At 47.6% G+C, this 18,279-nt stretch overlaps 1 protein-coding gene across 3 annotated transcripts in view; it reads right to left on the reverse strand.

Moving 5' to 3' along the window:
• The window catches only part of mks1 (MKS transition zone complex subunit 1), an 80,523-nt gene extending 64,673 nt beyond the window's left edge, over positions 1-15,850 (reverse strand). For 2 of the 3 annotated variants that reach the window (XM_038813860.1, XM_038813858.1), the window contains exons 1-4: positions 15,725-15,850; positions 13,324-13,451; positions 1,741-1,805; positions 1,388-1,543 (exon numbers count right to left, since the gene is read on the reverse strand). In XM_038813860.1, the coding sequence (XP_038669788.1) occupies positions 1,388-1,543; positions 1,741-1,805; positions 13,324-13,451; positions 15,725-15,798 (423 nt within the window). In that variant the 5' untranslated portion in view covers positions 15,799-15,850. Of the gene's footprint in view, positions 1-1,387; positions 1,544-1,740; positions 1,806-13,323; positions 13,452-15,701 lie in introns of all 3 variants that reach the window. The other variant, XM_038813861.1, reaches the window with a different exon arrangement.
• Between the last annotated feature and the right edge of the window lie 2,429 nt (positions 15,851-18,279).

An 18,279-nucleotide genomic window follows, 5' to 3' on the forward strand; every position in this document is an offset into this window, starting at 1 on the left:
CATGGTCATAGACCCCTCGGGTGGTCAGGACCAAGATGGATGAGAGGCTGGCACAGCTCCTCTGAACCTATTATGATAACATAGCATAGTCATGTTCAGCAAAGTGTTGACCCTGACCGAGGTACTGACTGCAGCCGAAAGTGGAACTGCAGGAATTGTTACGGAGCAAAAAGAAAGGATGATTAACCGGCACAAGTAGGAATCAACCCAGTTGCTGGAAATTAATAATACTGATGTTGGAGTGATAAGCAGCTATCAGGCTAACTTTGGCTACATTTTATGTGGCAACTTCTGTATTACAACTAGATTTCAATTTCATGACAATTGGAAAGAAATAGAATGAACTGAATAAATACTGAAATTTTTCTGGAACTGACTGTAATAGAAGTTGCACTTATTTTACTCTTGCAAAGTTGGCTGCGGTCTTATATCAGCTCGGGGCCTGCTGCATGGTCCTGTTCAACAGTTAGTCACAAACTTTCCGTAATTAAAAAAATAACAATGATAGGAATTTCAATACCTTTTCAGACCTTTAAAAATATGATGGTGAGTATGTGATAGTATTTTTAAATATTTATTCCTACTCATATTGAGTAGGAAAACTATTATGTTTTCTTAGCTTTCTATCCAATAGAAACGTCAAACACCCGGAGATATTCAGGTCCCAATATTGGTCACCTTGCAATGATGCCTCTGTGATGTTTATCAGGTCATACATGTATATTTCTATTTGTGCTTGACAATTCATCCGGTTTGTTACAAATGTTATGTGCATTCTGATACAGAGCCTTACGTTTTTACCATTTTTGCAAACTCTGGCTTTATCTGCTGGTGCACTCTTATTTGTATGCTCTGTACCTTCCTGACACGCACTGATTATTTTTACCTTTACTGCAGTTTTGCTCTATTGCCTTGTCATTTCCCTTTAATTTACAATGTGATCTCTCCCACGACCATTCAATTTGCTGCCCTTGTTATACGACTCGCCATAACTTAAAGACCATTAACTACCAGTAAATTGGCCAACCACAATGGAACTTTTTGCTTATTCTATAACGCCTCCCACTCCTATCGGAGCACAGCCGTTATTCTTCTTTATCCTAAACAATAGGACAGCACGCCAGATCACAAATAGGATTTGAGCTCATGCTTCTGATTCAGCTTCCCTCAAACCCGATAAACTCTTTTTAACAATGGACAGTAGTGAAGAATGGACACTATCAGATGTTAATGATCAGTACTGTAAGCACAATATTATCTGGCCTCATGAGGTTTCTGAAGTACAAAGCTTCAAGTAACTGAAAGACCATCATTTGCCTGCTTTAACTGATTTTAGTCAATTTGATCACTGTTTTGTTGCATTGTTTTTAATATCGGGCTTTAGTACCTCTTTCATGCTGGTGTATCGATCGAAGTCGGTATAGGTGAAGATTCTGAAGTTCTTCCTCTCTTCGGTTTCCTGCAGAGACAGAATCTCGTTGTGGTATTGAAAGTCTAGCGGACTCTGGCAGGCTTGTTGGTTCTTGAACAGGTCAATTTCGAACTGGAATTAAAAAATGAAATTCTGTCATATTTTTTCCAATCACCATTCTTCCATAAATCTTCTATAGGTGTATAAATAAATTGTACAGCCAGGAGGTAAATTGGAGCATTTTGCATTTACTCCCTCAAAGAATATCCCTCCTCCTTAATAGACATGCTTCAAAATTCTGGCATTACTGCAGAATGACAGATAGTTACCTGGCTGAATAATTTCTCCTGCCAACCCAATACAACCTCCTCTTGGTCGTGCGTCCGAAAGCTACCTGAAAGATTTAAGGGAATAAATTACTAATACTTCTGCAGTCTCACAAGGTGAAGAGGAAATTAGGAAACATTTTAGTACAGTTAGGGATAGAGTAAGGGTGTATCAGAGTATAGATAAGGAAACAATGGGAAATTAACTCAGCACAGATATGAAGAAATATGGAAAACCTCACCATGGTTAAGGAGAAAAAAGATGAAATGCATCAGCACAGGTCAGGATAAAATCAAATAATATTTCAGCGTGGATGATATGAAATGAAATGCATGAAATGAAAATCGCTTATTGTCACAAGTAGCCTTCAAATTAAGTTACTGTGAAAAGCCCTTAGTCGCCACATTCCGGCGCCTGTTCGGGGGGCTGGTACGGGAATTGAACCATGCTGCTGGCCTGCCTTGGTCTGCTTTCAAAGCCAGCGATTTACCCCTGTGCTAAACAGCCCCAGGAACACTACCACAAAGGAGACACTGAGAAAGACTTGCATTAATACAGCACCTTTCACATTCAAAGGGCATGCCAAAGTACTTCAGAGGCATTGATAAATGCAAAAAGACTATAGCACTGATACATAGAAGATAGGAGCAGGAGGAGGCCTTTTGGCCCTTCGAGCCTGCTCCGCCATTTATCACGATCATGGCTGATCATCCAACTCAATAGCCTAATCCTGCTTTCTCCCCATAACCTTCGATCCCATTCGCTCCAAATGCTGTATCTAACCACCTCTTGAATATATTAAATGTTTCAGCATCAACTACTTCCTGCGGTAATGAATTCCACACGCTCACCACTCTTTGGATGAAGAAAAGTCTCCTCATCTCGGTCCAAAATGGTTTACCCTGAATCCTCAGACTGTGACCCCTGGTTCTGGACACACCCACCATCGGGAACATCTTCCCTGCATCTACCCTGGCTAGTCCTATTAGAATTTTATAGGTCACTATAAGATCCCCCTCATTCTTCCAGCGAGAGCAATCCTAACCTAGTCAATCTCTCCTCACATGACAGTCCTGCCATCCCTAGAATCAGTCTGGTAAACCTTCGCTGCACTCCCTCGAGAGCAAGAACATTCTTCCTCAGAAAAGGAGACCAAAACTGCACACAATATTCTAGACCAAGGCCTGTATAATTGCAGCATCACACCCCTGCTTCTGTACTCGAAACCTCTCGCAATGAAGGCCAATAAAGAAGGCCTTCTTTACCGCCTGCTGCACCTGATGCTTACCTTCAGCGACTGGTGCACAAGGACACCCAGGTCCCGCTGCACACTCCCCTCTCCCAATTTACAACCGTTCAGGTTGTAATCTGCCTTCCTGTTTTTGCTTCCAAAGTGAATAACCTCACACTTATCCAAATTATACTGAATTTGCCATTGATTTGCCCACTCGCCCAACCTGTCCAGATCATGCTGTAGGATCTCTGCATCCTCTCACAGTTCACCCTCCCACCCAACTTGGTGTCATCTGCAAACTTTGTGATGTTATCTTTTGTTCCCTCATCCAAATCATTAATATATATTGTGAATAGCTGGTGTCCCAGGACCGATCCCCGTGACACCTCACTAGTTACTGCCTGCCAATTTGAAAAGGACCCATTTATCCCTACTCTTTGTTTCCTCTCTGCCAACCAGTTTTCTAGCCATCTCAATACGCTTCCCCCAATTCCATGTGCTTTAACCTTGCACAATAATCTCTTATGCGGGACTTTGTAAAACGCCTTCTGAAATATAGCACATCGACTGGCTCCCCTTTGTCAACTGTGATAGTTACATCTTCAAAGAATTCCAACAGATTTGTCAAGCATGATTTCCCCTTCATAAATCCATGCTGACTCTGACTGATCTTGCCACTGATTTCTAAATGTTCCGCTGTAAAGTCCTTAATAATGGATTCACGAACATCCCACTACAGATGTTAGACTTACTGATCTATAATTCCCAGTTTTCTCTCTACCTCCATTTTTGAATATTGGAGTGACATTAGTAATAGACTGGGGTGATACATTACTGCAAAGAGAAGATAATAAAGGATTCAAGAAGTAATTGAGCCAGTGTGTTTGAATTGTGGTGGGATCAGAGATTGCAAGTGGGAATGCGATTAAAGAGACTTATTGTAGTGCCTGATGGTCATTTCTTGCTCCTACATCCTTATGTGAGCTATATGGACTCCATCATTCAAATTAATCAACGCAACAACGTGGAACAAAATCTCACCCTGATAATTTCAAATCTAAAGATTTACATTATTTTAATACTAATGTGACAGAAGTTGCACATAATACTTTCCATAAGATCAGAAGCAGAAGAAGTAGGAGCAGAAGTAGGCAATTTGGCCCATCAAGTCTGCTCTGCCATTTAATGATATCATGACTCATCTGATATGATCCTCAACTTCACATTCCATTCTTTTTAAGAAAATATTTTGTTCGAGGCATTTTCACGTACATACACAAAAAAAATCAGAAGAACAAAACTCAATGAACAAGGTTAAGAGGTGACTTAATAGAGGCATACAAAATGATCAGAGGGTTAGATAGGGTGGACAGCGAGAGCCTTCTCCCGCGGATGGAGGTGGCTAGCACGAGGGGACATAGCCTTAAATTGAGGGGTAATAGATATAGGACAGAGGTCAGAGGTGGGTTTTTTTACGCAAAGAGTGGTGAGGCCGTGGAATGCCCTACCTGCAACAGTAGTGAACTCGCCAACATTGAGGGCATTTAAAAATTTATTGGATAAGCATATGGATGATAAGGGCATAGTGTAGGTTAGATGGCCTTTAGTTTTTTTTTTCCATGTCGGTGCAACATTGAGGGCCGAAGGGCCTGTACTGCGCTGTATCGTTCTATGTTCTATGTAACCACACCTAATCTGCCCCCCCCCCCCACGACACCAACTCCACATTATATCCCGCCTTCCCAAGTTTAAAACCCCCTTACCCTCCCCCTTGCTGACCCCTCAATCCTCCTTAAAGAAATCAATAAACAGCTTCCACCCCCTGGTGATCCCCCTTGCTGACCCCGCAGAGCGAACTTGACCTTTTCCAGCCTCAGGAATTCTGCCAGATAGCTCACCTACCTTCCTACTTTCGGCAGCTCCGAGTTTGCCATCCTAGCAAGATCCATCTCCAGGCTATCAGGAAGGCAAAGGCCAAACCAACGGCCTCTCTCACCCCCTGGACTCCTGAGTCTTCCGACACCCCAAACAGCGCTACCACTGGACTCGGAACCACCTCCACAGCCAACACCTTGGAGAACCCCTGCCAGACCCCCCTGTCTCGGACATGCCCAAAACATGTGACGTGATTCACGAGCCACCGCCCACAATTATCCTCTACCCCCACAAAGAAGCACCTAATCCTTGCCACCGTCATATGAGACCTATGCACCACTTTAAACAGGATGAGGCTTAACCTCGCACATGACGAGGATGCGTTCATGTTCCGCAAGGCCCCTGCCCATGTCTCGGCCACCAGCTCCCCTCCCAAATCCCCCTCCCACTTCCGCTTAATATCCCCCACCAGGGCTCCCTCCCACTCATTCAACTCCTTATGAGATTATTAGATATCCGATAACTTCCCCTCCTCTATTTTGTCCTTCAACAGCACTTTGTCCTACAACCCCAGGGGCGAAAGCCCAGGAAAGGACGGCACTTCCCTCCTTACAAAGTCCCAAACCTGCAGGTACCTAAAATCATTCCCCCCGAGAAACTCATACACTTCCTCCAGGTCCTTCCACCTCGCAAATTTGCCCCCTATAAACAAGGCACCGAAGCACACAATCCCTGCCTGCTGCCACCCCCTAAATCTCGCATCCAGCCCCGCTGGCGCAAACCTGTGGTTATTACAGATCGTCGCCATACCGAGGCACCTTCCTGCCTCAAATGCTGCCTCCCCACCCTTAGGGCCGACACCATCACTGGGCTCGTGGAGTACCTGACCAGCGAATATGGTAAAGGCACCAACAACAAAGCCCTCAGACACAAACCCCTGCATGATGCTGCCTCTCCCATGGCCCATTCTCAACTGCACATTCTTGCCTTATCCGCATAACCCTTGATTTTCTTACTGATTAAAAACTGTCTATCTCAGCTGTCAACATATTCAATAACCCATCATCTATACCCTCTACGGTAAAGAATTACACAGATTCACTCCCCTCTGACAGAAGAACATTCTCCTCATCTGTCTTAAATAGGCAACCCCTTACTCTGAGATTATGCCTTCTGGTCCTAAATTCTGCCACAAGGGAAAACAGTAAGAAGTCTTACAACACCAGGTTAAGGTCCAACAGGTTTGTTTCAAACACAGAGCTTTCGGAGCGCAGCTCCTTCCTCAGGTGAATGGAGAGGTATGTTCCAGAAACATTTATATAGACAAAGTCAGAGATGCTGGACAATGCTTGGAATACGAGCATTTGCAGGTAATCAAACCATTACAGATCCAGAGATAGGGGGTGATCACAGGTTAAAGAGGTGTGAATTGTCTCAAGCCAGAACAGTTGGTAGGATTTTGCAAGTCCAGGCCAGATGGTGGGGGGCTGGATGTAATGCGACATGAATCCAAGATCCCAGTTGAGGCCGCACTCATGCGTGCGGAACTTAGCTATAAGTTTTTGCTCAGCAATTCTGCGCTGTCGCGTGTCCTGAAAACCGCCTTGGAGAACGCTTACCCGGAGATCCGAGGCTGAATGCCCTTGACTGCTGAAGTGTTCCCCGACTGGAAGGGAACATTCCTGCCTGGTGATTGTCGCACGATGCCCATTCATTCGTTGTCGCGGTGTCTGCATGGTCTCGCCAATGTACCATGCTTCGGGACATCCTTTCCTGCAGCGTAAGAGGTAGGCTACATTGGTTGAGTCGCACGAGTATGTGCCGCGTACCTGGTGGGTGGTGTTACTACGTGTAATGGGGGTATCCAAGTCGATGATCTGGCATGTCTTGCAGAGACTGCCCTGGCAGGGTTGTGTGGTGTCGTGGTCGCTGTTCTGAAGGCTGGGTAATTTGCTGCAAACAATGGTTTGTTTGAGGTTGCGCGGTTGTTTGAAGGCCAGTAGCGGGGGTGTGGGGATGACCTTAGCAAGATGTTCATCTTCATTGATGATGTGTTGAAGGCTATGAAGAAGATGTCGTAGTTTCTCCGCCCCAGGAAAGTACTGGATGACGAAGGGTACTCGGTCAGTGGTGGCATCCCCCACTACTGGCCTTCAAACAACCGCGCAACCTCAAACAAACCATTGTTTGCAGCAAATTACCCAGCCTTCAGAACAGCGACCACGACACCACACAACACTGCCAGGGCACTCTCTGCAAGACATGCCAGATCATCGACTTGGATACCACCATTACACGTGGTAACATCACTCACTAGGTACCCGGCACATACTCGTGCGATTCGACCAATGTAATCTACCTCTTACGCTGCAGGAAAGGATGTCCCGAAGCATGGTACATTGGCGAGACCATGCAGACACTGCGACAACGAGTGAACGGGAATCGTGCGACAATCACCAGGCAGGAATGTTCCCTTCCAGTCGGGGAACACTTCAGCAGTCAAGGGCATTCAGCCTCTGATCTCTGGGTAAGCGTTCTCCAAGGCAGTCTTCAGGACACGCGACAACGCAGAATTGCCGAGCAAAAACTTATAGCTAAGTTCCGCACGCATGAGTGCGGCCTCAACCGGGATCTTGGATTCATGTCGCATTACATCCACTCCCCACCATCTGGCCTGGACTTGCAAAATCCTACCAACTGTTCTGGCTTGAGACAATTCACACCTCTTTAACCTGTGATCACCCCCATCTCTGGATCTGTAATGATTTGATTACCTGCAAATGCTCGCATTCCAAGCATTGTCCAGCATCTCTGACTTTGTCTATATAAATGTTTCTGGAACATACCTCTCCATTCACCTGAGGAAGGAGCTGCGCTCCGAAAGCTCGTGTTTGAAACAAACCTGTTGGACTTTAACCTGGTGTTGTAAGACTTCTTATTGTGCTCACCCCAGTCCAACGCCGGCATCTCCACAACAAAGGAAAACAACTTCTCAGCATCTCCCCTATCAACCCCCTGAGAATTATATGTCTCAATAAGGCCACCTCTCATTCTTCTAAACTCCAATGAGTACAGGCCCAACCTGTTCAACGTCTCCTCATACGAAAATCCCTCCATGCCTGGGTACAACATAGGTGAACCTTCTCTGGACTGCCTCCGATACCACTGTATCTTTTCTTAGATAAGGGGACCAAAACTGTTCACAGTATTCCAGGTGTGGTCTAACTAGTGCCTTGTATTGTTTAAGCAAGACTTCCCTATTTTTATACTCCATTCCCTTTGAAATAAAGGCCAACGTTCCCTTGGCTTCCCTATATCTGCTGAACTTGTATGCTATTCTTTTGTGATTTATGCACAAAGATCCTCAAATCCCTCTATGCTGCAGTTTTCTGCAGTCTTTCTCCCTTTAAAGAATATTCAGCTCCTTTATTCTTCTGACCAAAATGCATAACTTCACATTTTCCTACATTAGATTCCACCTGTCCACTCACTTAACTTGTCTAGATCCCTCTGTCAATTTCCCTTTTCTGTGGACACATCCCACTCAAATAGTTCCCTGCAAGGATAAATATTTACTCTGTTTCCCTCCTCCCACCTTCCTTCCACCAGTGACAATAAACCCTTACTTCATTTTGTTGATGCTTGAAACTAGACTGATGGGGCAATATACTTGCCTGGACGTGATTTGTCCTTACTTTTGGGAGCAGGGCATATCTCTGTGAATTTCCATTTTCAATCCACTTGAAGATGCCTGTATGCAGATGTCCTGGAATAGCTTGGTGATAGACACAGCTGATCTTCAGCACTACAGCTGTGATGTTGTCAGGGTCCATAGCATTTTCTCTATCCAAAGTGTTTAGCCATTTCTTCATATCATGTGAGTGAATCAAATTGGCTAAACACTACCTTTTATGCTGGTGGACTACACAGGAGGAGGCTGTGACAGATCATCCATTTGGTATATCTGGCTAAGTACAGCCTTGTCTTTTTGCACTCATGCTGGGCTCTGCCATCATCAACGAGAGTGATGGAGCTTCCTTCTCCTTTAATTACTTAATTGTCACACCATTCACAATTGGACGTGACAGGGCTGCACACTTTAGCTGATGCATTGGTTGTGGGATTGCTTAGCTGTCAATGGCATACAAATAGTTTTGTGCTGTAGCTTTACCAGTTTGCCACCATGTTTTCTGGTACACCTGCTGTTGTTCTGACCAGCTGTTTTACACTCTTTATTGAACCAGATTTGATCCGTTTGTCCAGAATTGGCTTGATGGTAATGGTAGAGTGAGGAACATGCTAGACATATGGTGTAGACATTGTATTAGATAGGGAGATGCAATCATGGAGTTGATCCTCCTGCAAGGAGAAGTACTTGTGAGCTTGTGTGGAGTTTACATCTCCTCTCACTTTCGGCCAGTGCTTGATTGGGATAGGGTTTGCATGCAGTGGGACCCATTTCTATTCCACTCTTTTTATCAAAATTCTTGGAAGCACTCTCTTTTCATCTCACTTGAAGCTACTGACTCTTGTATGGATTCTGCTAGATTCCAGTTGATGTTAAAACTGGACGGGGAGATCCAAGAATGAAACCCTGGCTCAAAAGACCGTAACGTTTACCTTTTTCAGAAAACGTAGAGGAACATAGTCACAGGACCGCTAATTAGTTTTAACAAGAAAAACAAGTGTATTAAATACGAAAAAACTGGATTATGATACATTATGCCTTTACTCCCCCCTTAGCTTAACAATTACACACAGGTTTTAGGCCTTAACACCGATTACGAAGTTCATTTTAATCTACAATGGTCTCATTAACACAAAGTCCATTTTAAGCACACAAGATGATTGCAGGAAAATACATTCGGAAACCATTCTGAACTCGAAGTGAATGTTTGTGGCTGTCTCCTCAGAATCCCCCCAGATGATTTCACATGAGAGTTTCCAAACTCCACTCGCAAAACCACACTTTAAAACTTCTTCCATAAGTATGCATTCCCTTAGCGAATTGCATTCCGAAATCCCGACCAGTTTTTCCAAATGACACTTTTAAACAAAGCTTCCAACCCACTTTTAACAGCAAACCCAGTTGAGGATTTTACACCAACCCCTTTTAGGATTTCCTTGTGGCAGAACATAGAAGATACAGTGCAGAAGGAGGCCATTCGGCCCATCGAGTCTGCACCGACCCACTTAAACCCTCACTTCCAACCTATCCCTGTAACCCAGTAACTCCTCCAAACTTTTTTGGTCACTGGGGGAAATTTATCATGGCCAATCCACCTAAACTGCACGTCTTTGGACTGTGGGAGGAAACTGGAGCATCCGGAGGAAACCCACGCAGACACGGGGAGAACATGCATTCTCCGCACAGACAGTGACCCAGAAGGGAATCGAACATGGGACCCTGGTGCTGTGAAGCCACAGTGCTATCCACTTGTGCTACCGTGCTGCTCTCATGACGTGCTACCATCATGAAGGCTGTACAAGCTGTTCACAATTGCTTTAACTCAACTCCCAGAATGCATTACATCGGCATCAAGGGTGGCATGGTGGTGCAGTGGTTAGCACTGCTGCCTACAGCGCTGAGGACCCTGGTTCAATCCCAGCCCTGAGTCACTGTCTGTGTGGAGTTTGCACACTCACAACCCAAAGATGTGCAGGTTAGGTGGATTGGCCATGCTAAATTGTCCCTTAATTGGAAAATCCCTGGTTATCTGGATTGTATCTTGTTCTTTAGGAAGCCTGCATCTTTGCAACTCTCCTGTCCTGTTCAGCTTCTCTTGGCAAAGTTCAATGATGCTCACTGCCCAGTGTCCTGTCTCCAACTGTCCACAAATTCAGCTAAAACTATAACTTTAAAGCTTCTCTACCTTACAAGGCTCCAGTTGCTAAGCAACACCGCATACCTCTGTTGGCGGATTAATATACTCTTTGCACCGTAGCCCCCTCTAACCACAATAGGAACACAGTTCGAACTTAACCAACCCCTACACATACAGATACCTCTGTCCAGCCTGAATCTAACTGTAGGTTTAATCCTTCGAGGCACAGAAACATTAAACAGATTTAGAACAATACTTATTTCTAATGTTTACCAATACAAATACCGTGGGCAGCACAGTAGGATAGTAGGTAGCACTGTTGCTTCACAGCTCCAGGGTCACAGGTTCAATTCTCGTCTTGGGTCACTGTGTGGAGTCTGCACGTTCTCCCTGTGTCTACGCGGGTTTCCTCCGGGTGCTCCGGTTTCCTCCCACAAGTCCCAAAAGATGTGCTGTGAGATAATTTGGACATTCTGAATTCTCCTCTGCGTACCCGAACAGGCGCCGGAATGTGGCAAGTAGGAGCATTTCACAGTAACTTCATTGTATTGTTAATGTAAGTCTACTTGTGATAATAATGATTGTTATTATTAAGTATAAATTCTTAAAACTATATTTGTTTTTCTATGAATTGTGCTGTCTGCATGTAGTATAGGTTTCAGATCCTCCTGAAACTGGTCGCCTTCATATTGAGACTTGGATAGCATTAGCAGGCTTTTTGTCTGTAACGTTGTCACAGCTGAGCTCAGTCCTGTCATAGAATCACAGTGCAGAAGGAGGCCATTTGGCCCATCAAGTCTGCACTGACCCTTTGAAAGAACATTCTACCTAGGCCCACGTCCCTAACCTAACCCCATAACCCAGTAACCCCACCTAACCTTTTGGACACTACGGAGTAATTTAGCATGGCCAATCCACCTAGCCTGCAGTTTTGGAATGTGGGAGGAAACCGGAGCACCTGGAGGAAACCCATACAGATACGGAGAGAACATGCGAACTCCATACAGACAGTGACCCAAGGCTGGAATTGAACCCAGGTCCCAGGCAGTGAGGCAGCAGTGCTAACCACTGTGCCGCCCTCAGGAGGCATCTGCATTCATGTACCTCAAAGGTTAATAGACAGCTGATGTCTTTCTCTTCCTACCTGAATTATCCTGAATCTAGTTATAATGGCTTGGAAGCACTTTTCACTATTTCCAATATAACTTGGAATGACCTTTTTTAGTTGTACCACGTAGTACGGTACACTAAACCAAGTACAGTACAGCAGTCATTTTTCTGTGCATCACCAACTTTATCAGGAGGTGCCAAGGTGCTTAACCTCAGAGAAAGAGAAGGTTTGCATGCATCATTCAGCACCCAACTGCAAAGCAGAGCTGATCAATGTACACCCCAACTACAAAGCAGATGATCAATGGACACCCCAGTCTGGAGACTGGTCAGACACACAATAAGGAAGTGAAATACAGAAATCCTGAAAAATATAAAAATAAAATCACGACCCTTACTGACGGGACAAAATCCTTCTCTCTCAAATGCTGCGCAGCAAAACACAGAATTGTTACAGCACTTGAGGAAATCATTCAGCCCCTTATGTAGTTAACATTATAACTAGAGGCAGCTCTCTGAACGAGCAATGCACCTTGTGCCCTTCTTCCCATAATCCTGCATATTTGTCCTTTTCAGATCATAATCCAGGGGTGGGCAAACTTTTCCGTGCAAGGGCCACATTCAGAAATTCACAATTCACAAAGGGCCGCATAGTATATTAAGTAAAATAATTACTTCACCCGGTTATGATTCTGGGCGCCTCATATAGAACATAGAACAGTACAGCACAGAACAGGCCCTTCGGCCCTCGACGTTGTGCCGAGCAATGATCACCCTACTCAAGTCAACGTATCCACCCTATACCAGTAAGTAACCCAACAGCCCCCCCCATTAACCTTAAAAAAAAATTTAAAAAAAAAAAATTAAAAAAAAAATTTTTTTTTTTTTTTTTAAATGACTTGGTGGGCCGCAGAAATACCTTTGGCGGGCCGCATGCGGCCCGCGGGCCGTAGTTTGCCCACCCCTGTCATAATCCAATTCCCTCTCGAATGCTTCAATTGAACCTGTCTCCACTACACTCTCAAGACAGTGCAACACAGATCATAACCACTCTCTGCATGAAAAACTTTCTCCTCTGATCTCCATTGCTTCTTTTGGCTTGTACTCTAAATCTGTGCCGATTCTCAATTCTTCCACCAGTGGGAAGAGGATTTCCCGATCTACTCTGTTCAAACTCCTCATGGTTTTGAACACCTCTATTAAACCTTCTCTCAATCTTCACTTCTCCAAGGAAAATGGTCCAAGCTTCTCCAATCCAACCAAGTTTCTCATCACTAGAACCACTCTGATGAATCATTTCAGCACTCTCTCTAATGCTTTCAAATATTTCCTAAAATGTGGCACCCAGAACTGGACACAATACTCCAGTTGAGGCTGAAACAGTGTTTGGTACAATTTGTGTATGGACAGATTTATGCATTATGTTATTTATAGTTGCTTACATCTGAGCAATTCATGTTAAACACACTTTGAAACAAAACTTGTACATCAAATAGCAAGCACCGCAAAATTAATGCATGTGACACAAATGTGGAGCTTACTGGTCATTTCCCCTGAAGCTGGGATGTCAAATGTAGTCATTTCAATGCGATCCTGTCCTTGTTGAAGTGCTGGTTGCAGAACATGTTGAGTGAAGAGTGCCGTCGGGGTTACCCGTTGAAGCGATACCCTTAAAAAATAAATGCACTTAATTTCTTCCTTCATTCAACCCTGGATTTAAATTACTCTAATTCATTAAACACATCAATAGCGCTACACCTGCTTGGAGGCTAGAGAGAGCGACTTTCAAATAAACAAATAGCTTTAAAATATCAAGAGACAACTTCAGGAAATAAATAAATTTCACAGGATAGCTTCATGGAAGACAGCACTTTGGGAAAGCAACCTTTCATCTCAGTACCCCAGTAATTGTTTAATCAATTGAAAACCCTGGGCAGCTACTACTTCAAAGAAACAGTAACATTTGCTGGTCTTCCCAGTATCTCTCCAACATTAATTTCTCCTGAATCTGAGTACTTGCATTAACCATTCTCTGCTAATAATTTCTGGGCGGCACGGTACCACAGTGGTTAGCATTGTTGCTTCACAGCACCAGGGTCGCAGGTTCGATTCCCGACTTGGGTCACTGTCTGTGCGGAGTCTGCAAGTTCTCCTGTGTCTGCATGGGTTCCCTCCGGGTGCTCTGGTTTCCTCCCACAAGTCCCAAAAGACGTGCTGTTAGGTGAATTGGCCGTTCTGAAATCGACCTGTATACCCAAACAGGAGCTGGAATGTGGCAACTAGGGACTTTTCACAGTAACTTCATTACAGTGTTAATGTAAGCCTACATGGCAAAATAAAAATTATTATAAATGACAAAATTTTTTTTAGGTTGTGTTCTTCCTTCCATAAAATGTTGCGGAGAAATGGGCTACCCCACAGTAAGCACACTCCCACCACACCCCCAGATTCTGCATTAACTGCAGACCTCCGCCTGTCCTGCCATAGTTACAGGCAGGTTCACCACACCCTACACAGATTTAACAGACCCACACCAGAGCCTATATCAATCCCAGTCCCACCCCAGAACCTGCATTAATCCCACTCCCCCCCCCGACCCTGCATAGATCCCACTCTCACCCCCCACCCTGCATTGATCCCACTCCCCCCCTGCATTGATCCCACTGCCCTCCCCTGCATTGATCCCGCTGCCCCCCCAACCCTGCATTGATCCCACTCCCCCCCCGACCCTGCATTGATCCCACTCCCCCCCCGACCCTGCATTGATCCCACTCCCCCCCCGACCCTGTATTGATCCCACCCCCCCTCCCCGACCCTGCATTGATCCCACTCCCCCACCCCGACCCTGCATTGATCCCACTCCCCCCGACCCTGCATTGATCACACTCCCCCCTGACCCTGCACTGATCCCACTCTTCCCCCCCGACCCTGCATTGATCCCACCCCCCCGACCCTGCATTGATCCCACTCCCACCCCCCAACCCTGCATAGATCCCACCCCCCCCCCGACCCTGCATTGATCCCACTCCCCCCCGACCCTGCATTAATCCCACTCCCCTCCCCCCGACCCTGCATTGATCACACTCCCCCCTGACCCTGCACTGATCCCACTCTTCCCCCCCGACCCTGCATTGATCCCACCCCCCGACCCTGCATTGATCCCACTCCCACCCCCCGACCCTGCATTGATCCCACTCCCCCCCCGACCCTGCATTGATCCCACTCCCCCCCCCGACCCTGCATTGATCCCACTCCCCCCCCTGCACTGATCCCACTCTTCCCCCCCGACCCTGCATTGATCCCACCCCCCAAGCCCCGCATTGATCCCACCCCCCCCAAGCCCCGCATTGATCCCACACCCCCCCCAAGCCCCGCATTGATCCCACCCCCCCCCCCCAAGCCCCGCATTGATCCCACCCCCCCCAAGCCCCGCATTGATCCCCCCCCAAAGCCCCGCATTGATCCCACCCACCCCCCAAAGCCCCGCATTGATCCCCCCCCCAAAGCCCCGCATTGATCCCACCCCCCCCAAAGCCCCGCATTGATCCCCCCCCCCCAAAGCCCCGCATTGATCCCACCCCCCCAAAGCCCCGCATTGATCCCACCCCCCCCCCAAAGCCCCGCATTGATCCCACCCACCCCCAAAGCCCCGCATTGATCCCATCCCCCCCCAAAGCCCCGCATTGATCCCACCCCCCCAAAGCCCCGCATTGATCCCACCCCCAAAGCCCCGCATTGATCCCACCCCCAAAGCCCCGCATTGATCCCACCCCCCCCACCCAAAGCCCCGCATTGATCCCACCCCCCCCACCCAAAGCCCCGCATTGATCCCACCCCCCCCAAAGCCCCGCATTGATCCCTCCCCCCCCCCAAAGTCCCGCATTGATCCCACCCAAAGCCCCGCATTGATCCCACTCCCCCGCGCGCGTCAATCTCTGTTACCCGATGCGGAGATTTATCACGGGGTCCCGCGTTCGGTAGATCGTTTCGACCCTCCCGCTGCTGCAATCCGCCATTTTCCCCGGTTACCGGGGGGGGGGGGGCGGGGCCGCGGCCGCGGCCGCGGTTCCCTTGGCGACGGGGCCTGCAGCGCCTGACGCTGTTAGCAGCCTCTCTCTCTCGGCCCGGGGAGGAGGGGAATGTCCACACAGCAGCTGGCAGTGCCCACCCTTCACACAGCAGCTGGCAGTGCCCACCGTCCACAGCAGCTCGCAGTGCTCACCCTCCCCACAGCAGCTTGCAGTGCCCACCGTCCCCACAGCAGCTCGCAATGCCCACCGTCCCCACAGCAGCTCGCAGTGCCCACCGTCCACACACCAGCTCGCAGTGCCCACCGTCCCCACAGCAGCTCGCAGTGCCCACCGTCCCCACAGCAGCTCGCAGTGCTCACCGTCCCCACAGCAGCTCGCAGTGCTCACCGTCCACACAGCAGCTGGCAGTGCCCACCGTCCACACAGCAGCTGGCAGTGCCCACCCTCCACACAGCAGCTCGCAGTGCTCACCGTCCCCACAGCAGCTCGCAGTGCTCACCATCCCCACAGCAGCTGGCAGTGCCCACCGTCCACACACCAGCTCGCAGTGCTCACCGTCCCCACAGCAGCAGGCAGTGCCCACCGTCCACACAGCAGCTGGCAGTGCCCACCGTCCACACTACAGTTCGCAGTGCTCACCGTCCCCACAGCAGCTGGCAGTGCCCACCGTCCACAGCAGCTGGCAGTGCCCACCGTCCACACAGCGGCTGGCAGTGCCCACCCTCCACACAGCAGCTAGCAGTGCCCACCCTCCACACAGCAGCTGGCAGTGCCCAACCTCCACACAGCAGCTGGCAGGTCCCACCCTCCACACAGCAGCTGGCAGTGCCCACCATCCACAACAGCTGGCAGAGCCAACCGACCACAGCAGCTGGCATTTCCAACTGTCCACAGCAGCTAGCAGGGTGCACCGTCCACAGCAGCTGGCAGTGCCCACCGTCCACACAGTAGTTCGCAGTCTTCACCATCCAACTGTGGCTGCTCTCCTGCGTCCAGGCTCCATGGAAATGCTGTGGACCCTGCCACACAGACCTGGGCAAAAAACATCCAGCCACTCAGGCTGATCATCCATCTCCCAATTCCTCCTGTAAACTGCCAACTGCAAATGGGGGCTTTGTTCACTTTGCTTTGCTGATGGATTCCGGCTACAGAATTGTTCAGCCATCTCCTCTTTGGGTTAGCCTTGTGCAGATCCTCATAAAATAATCTAAAAGAGCCCACTTCGTGGAGGGGCTCAAGCAGTAAACAACCCAAGGATAAAAGAAGGAAACTAGGGGTAGCACGGGTGGTACGGTGGTTAGCACTGCTGCCTCACAGCGCCAGTGTTCACATTCTGACCTTGGGTGACTGTGTGGAGTTTGCACGTATCTGCGTAGGTTTTCTCCGGATGCTCTGGTGTCCTCCCAAAGGTGTGCAGGTTAGGTGTATTGATCATGCTAAATTGCCCCTTAGTGTGTCCAAAGGTTAGGTGGGGTTACGAAGATAAGGGTGGGGTGGGGTGGAGTATGCCTTGGTAGGGTGCTCTTTCAGAGGGTCGGTGCAGACTTGATGGCCGAATGGCCTCTGGCACTGTAGTGATTCTATTATTCTCAGCGGGTTATTTTCTGTATTGTCCAAGAGGTGCCCAATATTTTTGGATGATCTTGAATACCAGTGCACACAGCATGCCGTTTGCTTGGCAATCTCATCACAGCATTTTGTACAATGTTTGCAGCCCAACTGTTTTCAGTACTGCTCAAAAGTGTCGAAAATGCATCTAACTCCATCTACATAACATCCTATAACTTTCTCCCTCATGTTGTTATCAAGCTATCTCTAAAAAGCACCTTTGCTATTGTCATCTTAACTACATCATGTGGTAGCAAGCTTGACATTTTCATTATACTCTCTGATAAAGGAGCTTCTCCTGAATTCCTTATTGATTTCTTACTCTTGTCAGCCGTCTGTCTTGTGAGACAATAGTTTGCGCCTTTGTACATGGTTAACTCCATGTTAAACATTGCCTGATGTGGCTAAGGAGTCCTCGTCTGGTGTGGCAATTTCTGCTACATGCTACAGATAAAAGCAGTGGACAGGGAAGCAAGGCTCACTGACCTCTGTTTTCTCTGGGCCCTCTTATCAGCCAGCTGATCTTTCAATTTTTTCTCACCCCTTCTAATACACCCTTCCAAGAAATCTGCCACCAGAGGTTCTGGCCATTGGTGGCTGTCTGCCAATTGTCTGTGCCAATGTATGCCATCTTCCTATCTCACTTGCAGGTTTCCTTGTCTTGGAGGTGTGAAGATCCAGCTGGTTGTGACCCAGCAGCCAATTCACCTCACAGAAGATCTATGGGATACCCAAGAATGTGACTTGGGCGCCATCGTGGATCTTCAATAATGTGTATGCTGACAGAACAAATGTGCTTCAAGACCTCTGAGTTAGTGACCCTGACTGAAAAGGGTTCCCCTTCCCTTAAACTCTAGG

The sequence above is a fragment of the Scyliorhinus canicula genome, chromosome 12 (assembly GCF_902713615.1).
Source record: "Scyliorhinus canicula chromosome 12, sScyCan1.1, whole genome shotgun sequence".
NCBI lineage: Eukaryota > Metazoa > Chordata > Chondrichthyes > Carcharhiniformes > Scyliorhinidae > Scyliorhinus > Scyliorhinus canicula.